The sequence below is a fragment of the Plectropomus leopardus genome, unplaced genomic scaffold (assembly GCF_008729295.1).
Source record: "Plectropomus leopardus isolate mb unplaced genomic scaffold, YSFRI_Pleo_2.0 unplaced_scaffold3054, whole genome shotgun sequence".
In the NCBI taxonomy this organism is placed as follows: Eukaryota; Metazoa; Chordata; class Actinopteri; order Perciformes; family Serranidae; genus Plectropomus; species Plectropomus leopardus.
This window is the reverse complement of record NW_024633309.1, coordinates 1-6808: the sequence shown is the minus strand read 5'-3', so window position 1 is coordinate 6808 and position 6808 is coordinate 1. Positions and strand designations below refer to the sequence as shown.

Here is a 6808-nt window from a genome sequence, read left to right as displayed (position 1 = left end):
AATTATGACTACTGTCGATGCGTGGCTAACGTGCCTTTCATACAGGCTTTATTTAATCTGTACAAACACAGCGCTGTAGAGTGATGAGGGTGGAAAATAATAACATAATAAAGCTAACTGGGTAGTTAAAAAAGGAATCCAATGGTTCATTGTTAGGTGAAATGTCTTATTGTCTCATGTATATTTATAATTGCTCTTTAACTAAACAAAAATATGTTTTATCCGATTACTCGATTAATCGATGGAATTTTCAGTAGAATACTCGATTATTAAAATATTCGATAGCTGCAGCCCTATTCAAGTGTACCCGAGTCTGTTCAAGCGTACCCGAGCGTACCCGAGTCTGTTCAAGCGTACCCGAGCGTACCCGAGTCTGTTCAAGCATACCCGAGTGTACCCAAGTCTGTTCAAGCGTATCTGAGCGTACCCGAGTCTGTTCAAGCGTACCCGAGTGTACCCGAGTCTGTTCAAGCGTACCCGAGTGTACTTGAATCTGTTCAAGCGTACCTGAGCGTACCGAGCGTACCCGAGCGTACCCGAGAATGTTCATGCGTACCTGAGTGTACCCAAGTCTGTTCAAGCGTACCCGAGCGTACCCGAGCATACCCAAGTCTGTTCAAGCGTACCTGAGCGTACCCGGGTCTGTTCAAGCGTACCTGAGCATACCCGAGTCTGTTCTAGCGTACCCGAGCGTACCCGAGTCTGTTCAAGCGTACCTGAGTGTACCCAAGTCTGTACAAGCGTACCTGAGCATACCTGAGTCTGTTCAAGCGTACCTGAGCATACCCGAGTCTGTTCAAGCGTACCTGAGCATACCCGAGTCTGTTCAAGCGTACCTGAGCGTACCCAAGTCTGTTCAAGCGTACCCGAGTGTACCCAAGTCTGTTCAAGCATACCTGAGTGTATCCGAGTGTACCTGAGTCTGTTCAAGCGTACCTGAGCGAACCTGAGTCTGTACAAGCATACCCGAGTCTGTTCAAGCGTACCCGAGTGTACCTGAGTCTGTTCAAGCGTACCCAAGTGTACCCAAGTCTGTTCAAGCGTACCCGAGAGTACGCGAGTGTATCCGAGTCTGTTCAAGCGTACTCAAGCGTACCCGAGTCTGTTCAAGCGTACCCGAGTCTGTTCAAGCGTACCCGAGTCTGTTCAAGCGTACCCGAGTGTACCCAATAGTGTCTGAGTGTGTTCAAGCGTACCTAAGCAGATAACTTCCACTGACGGAGCGCCTGACTTCTGAAAAGAGAAAAATTCCTGACTTTCTTTAAAAATAAACAATCCTAACCAGAAGACAGTGAACGCAGCACAGATGAGTTGTGTTTGTTACAGAGAGGTGCAAAAGGCAGTGAACGCTGCACAGAGTCTTTTTCGCCGATGGAGCGAGCTGCTGCAGGAGGGGGGCGGAGCCTCCAAGGAGGAAATGGACTGGACGACCAATGAGCTGCGGAACAGTCTGCGGTCCATCGAGTGGGACCTGGAGGACTTGGACGAGACCATCAATATCCTTCAATCAGTGACAAGTGATTTTAGTGACCTTTGACCCCTTAAATACAAAAGTGTTTCTTAACGGGCAGTGAACGCATCGTGGAGTCCAACCCCAAGAAGTTTAATCTGGACGCTGCCGAGCTGACGAAGAGGAAGGCCTTCATTACCGCCACCAGGCACGCCGTCAAGGTAACCACGGGTCAACACGCTGCAGTACACCAAACAACATACTGTAAAGAAACAATAAAACAAACAATAACAGTTTATGTGCACATATAATCATTCAAACATACATTAAACATGCAGTAAATATATATCAAAACATACATTAAGCATACATTAAATATACAGTAAACAAATATTAGGACATACATTAAACATATATTAAAGCATGCATTACGCAAATATTAAACGTATAGTAAACATATTAAAACATACATTAAACACAGTAAAACAAAGAGTAAACAGAATCAGTAACTGAACGGTTTATGCGTATGTAAATTCATTAAAACATACATTAAACATAGAGTAAACATATATTAAAAGATACAGTAAACATACAGTAAAACAAACAATAATCAGATATCAGTAACTGAGCGGTTTATCCATACGTATATATCAGCAGGGCCGAATATATTCCAGCAATGTCGCATTTATACATTCCAGCTTCAGAAACATGAAATCGGCGTTCGGCGTCATGAATAAACAAATGTGTGTGAAACCTGAAACACATCAAGAATAAAAAAACACTCTTAACATTTTAGGGAGGTTCTTAAAAAATGCTGAAATATCAGAAATCTGTACAACTGACTTCATAATGACAACATTCAAAAACCGGAGCCTCACAGCGCTCTGCAGTTCACTGCAGACGGCCGAGCTGCTATTGGCTGATTAGATTCGGAGTGCTCTGATAGGCTGAGGTGTCTCAGAAGAATTGATTGATTGGCTGCTGACTGACTTTGTTTCTCTTGAAGGAAATGAAAGACCAGATGTTGAGTACAACGGCTGCCTCAGTGGACAGAAAGAACAAACAGGTAACTCAAGTACACCACGCTGCACACAGGTTTAGGTGAGTCCCTAATCCAGGTGAGGCCTTGGTCCAGGTGAGTCCCTGATGACCTGCTGGACCACTGAACTGTTCTGCTGATGGGTTTTATAATCAATGCACAGCCGTGCTGAGAGAGTTCTCTGAAAAGACCCCCAGAGAGGATTTAACTCAGACCTTGTTCAGTGATCCTTAAACTCTCTGGTACCCACCAAGAATCCACCCCATTCCTGAAGTGGACTGGAAACCCTTCAAAATCCTAAAAAACACACTAAGATGACAGTGTGGGGGTATGGAGGAAACTTCACTGTTCCCAGAGGACACAGTAAAGGTAGGGCGGGTTCCTGGAGGACACAGTAAAGGTAGGGCAGGATCCTGGAGGACACAGTAAAGGTAGGGCAGGATCTTGGAGGACACAGTAAAGGTAGGACAGGATCCTGAGTGGACACAGTAAAGGTAGGGCAGAATCCCGGAGGACACAGTAAAGGTAGGGCAGGTTCCCGGAGGACACAGTAAAAGTAGGGCAGGTTCCCGGAGGACACAGTAAAGGTAGGGCAGGATCCCGGAGGACACAGTAAAGGTAGGGTAGGATCCTGGAGGACACAGTAAAGGTAGGGCAGGTTCCCGGAGGACACAGTAAAGGTAGGGCAGGATCCCGGAGGACACAGTAAAGGTAGGGCAGGATCCCGGAGGACACAGTAAAGGTAGGGCAGGATCCTGGAGGACACAGTAAAGGTAGGGCAGGATCCTGGAGGACGCAGTGAAGGTTCCTGAATGGACATAGAGTTGCTGCAGATGTAAAATGTCTTTCGTTGCATGTTGGTGTTGTTGTGATATGCAGGCTCTGCTCGGTGAACGTAGTGCTCAGGGTCCGATCTGGCAGCCTGGTCTTGATAAATACAGCCGACTGGACCGCCAGTTGCAGAACGCCAACTCGCAGTTTATCGAGGAGCAGCAGGCACAGCAGCAGGTACACGGAGCTGCGGGAATGATATTGGATACTGCAATTTAAAAATGCCTTTGTTGAATTCAAATGAAGCTCTTCATATTTTTGTGTGTTTGTATCAGCTGATAGCGGAGCAGCAGGATGAACAGCTGGAGCTCGTTTCGGGAACAATCGGAGTCCTGAAGAACATGTCGGAGAGGATCGGCATGGAGCTGGATGAACAGGCCGTGTAAGAACTTTTATGCCTAGTTCTCGAAATTTCAAATTTAATTCTAAAAAATGGGTTACATCTTGGACTTACCGGACAGCTTCCTTTAGTCAGTGTCTGTTAGCATTGTCAAGAAGGAGGGGGGACACAGAAGGTGAGGGACAACAACAGGAGGTGGATAGGGTTAAACCTGGATGTTGCTTCTGAGGGAGAGGCGCTCTCTGATTGGACTGTGGTTGGACTCTAGTTGGACTGTTTTTGACTCTGGTTGGACTGTTTTTGGACTGTGGTCAAATATTTCTTTATATAGACAAGGAGGGCCCTTGAGAGCAAGCTTTCAATTGCAAGGATGCCCTGTTAACAAGATAAAATCCTTACAAAATCATTACAAACTTAGTCATATATAAACATGCTTAGAAATTTACATACACACAAACATATTTATACACACACATGCATACAAACATATAAAATACTAACTAAAACAAAAACAATGTATGCAAAATGTCTCTTCTAGCAGAGCTCTGAATGTTTTTATACAGGGATGAGTTTGTGCAGCTTAAGTGAATCCTTGAGCATGTTCCATTTATTAGGGGCATAAAAACAGAAAGCAGTCTTTTCTAACTCTGAGTTCATGCGTGGAACAGAGTCTGATGTGAGTCTGTGAACTTGTTGTATAATTTATATTGCTAAAATTTAAAAGTGAGGAAAAATACAGCGGTTGCTTGCAGGGCAGTGCAGTTCCCTACAAGCTGAGAGAGAGGGCCAACCCACTTTTTCGTATAATGAGCAGTGATGAGTATGATACCCATCGCCAGTTATAAAACACAAAGCACTATGATACACAGCATCAAGCATGCATATATATAATATCACTACAGTCAAAGACAGACATTATCAGTGATTGAACTATGAACTTTCTGTTGGGGAGAGAAAAATGAGATCTGTTCCACATGGGTCTGAAAGGAACGTTTGGAGTCAAGCCATAAGCCAAGGGATTTATGTGAACTAACTAAATTTCAATGTCTTTGCCATGGAGAGAGTGAATATCTGGACAACTGTCAGACCCACAGGACCCAGAGAACAGAATCCGTTTTTGTGTTGTTATGATTTAAGACAAGTTTGTGACTGATAACATACAGCTGAAGAGCATCACAGCAGTCTGAAGGTTAGCGGAGGCCACTGCAGGAGTTGATCCAGAACTGTACAGTGTTGTGTCATCAGTGTAATAGTGGACATTACAGTGGAGATGGGAGAAAAATATTGTTAATATAGACTGTAAATAGAACTGGACCTAAGATGGACCCTTGATGAACCCCCCTACCAATTACAAGAAAGCTAGATCTTACACCATCAGCCACAGCGGCCTGCTTTCTCCCTGATAGATAATTGGAGAACCAGCTGATAGATAGGTCATCTAAACCAATAGATGCCAGTGCAATAAAATACAATGGTCCACAGTGTTGAATACTTAGCAAAGGTCGATAAAGAAAGCAGAACAATGCTGACAATTGTCCAGGCCTTTAAAGATGTAATTTATAACAAGAGATGTAGCTGTTTTTGTACTGTATCCTGGTCTGAATTCCGATTGATGAGGTTGAAGAATGTTATTAGATTCTTGGAAGACTTGTTACTGGTTATTCACCAGTGATTCAATAACCTTGGCTAAGCAGCTCAGCTTTGAAATCGGACAGTAGTTATTTGGGTCCTTTGGGTCACCTCCTTTCAGTAAAGGTGCTACATGTGTTCTCTTCCATACTGATGGTATTTCACCAGCAGTGAATGTTAGATTGAATATGTTGGTGAGCAGGGATGAAATTAAATAAGCACTAAGACGCATGAGAGATGGATCAAGGTCATCCTCAATTTTAGACTTCCTGGTGTTAAGCTGAAGAAGTACATTGAGGACTTCAATGTGACTTACGTGTGTGAATGAAAACTTATTAAGGAGACAGGGAGGTTCAAGGAGGTTGGACTCTGGTTGGACTGTAGTTGGACTCTGGTTGGACTGTTGTTAGACTCTGGTTGGACTCATGTTAGACTCTGGTTGGATTGCGGTTGGACTCTGGTTAGACTGTAGTTGGACTCTGGTTGGACTGTTATTGGACTCAGGTTGGATTGCGGTTGGACTGTAGTTGGACTCTGGTTGGATTGCAGTTGGACTCTTGTTAGACTCTGGTTGGACTGTTGTTAGACTCTGGTTGGACTCATGTTAGACACTGGTTGGACTCTGGTTGGACTGTTGTTAGACTCTGGTTGGACTCATGTTAGACACTGGTTGGACTCATGTTAGACTCTGGTTGGACTGTTGTTAGACTCTTGAAGGACTGTAGTTGGACTCTTGTTGGACTGTAGTTGGACTCTGGTTAGACTGTGCTTCGACTCTGCTTGGCATGTGGTCTCTGGTCGGTCCAGATTTGTTGAGTCTCTGTTTTTTTCCCTGCAGGATGTTGGATGACTTTACTCATGAGGTGGACAACACTCAGTCCAGACTGGACAATGTCATGAAAAAACTGGCCAAAGTGTCTCACATGACCAGCGGTAAACTACCCAGCAACACGCGATGTTATCCAGAACATTTCTGCTGCAGCAGTGCTTGTTAGAAATAAAAAGATAATAAACGGTCAGATTTGAGGTTTTTTTTTTTTATAGCAACAGGTAGTTGATAGTTGTTATTGTTGTTTGTTTCTGAAGATCATCATCAATTCCTTAGAGTTAATTCAGTTAGTAAAGTTAGTTTGTATAGATCAATGGAAAGTTTGATTGACCGAATATTCATCCTGAAGGAAAATCGTGCAGTCATCTGCTCACATCCACTCAAACATTAACAACAAAAAAATGCAAAATACATATAACAAAAGTCAAGTCATGATGGACCAAAGTAATTCTTGAGTCCTCAACCTAGTCGATAGTTTTAGTTAGTTAGTTAGTTTTTCAGTCAGTTAGTCAGTCAGTCAGTGAGTTAGTTAGTCAGTCAGTCAGTGAGTTAGTTAGTCAGTCAGTGAGCTAGTTAGTCAGTCAGTGAGTTAGTTAGTCAGTCAGCAAGTTAGTTAGTTAGTCAGTCAGTGAGTTAGTTAGTGAGTCAGTCAGCAAGTTAGTCAGTGAGTTGGTTATTTAGTCAGTCAGT

At 43.6% G+C, this 6808-nt stretch overlaps 1 protein-coding gene across 1 annotated transcript; it reads left to right on the top strand.

Annotated features, from left to right (window-relative positions):
• Nucleotides 1-616: 616 nt before the first annotated feature.
• Nucleotides 617-6323, top strand: LOC121938647 (syntaxin-6-like). Its single transcript, XM_042481833.1, has 6 exons — nt 617-1496; nt 1577-1671; nt 2457-2516; nt 3369-3497; nt 3596-3702; nt 6128-6323. The coding sequence occupies exons 1-6, from the start codon at nt 1307-1309 to the stop codon at nt 6282-6284; spliced, it is 738 nt and encodes a 245-aa protein (XP_042337767.1). The 5' UTR covers nt 617-1306; the 3' UTR covers nt 6285-6323.
• Nucleotides 6324-6808: the final 485 nt, after the last annotated feature.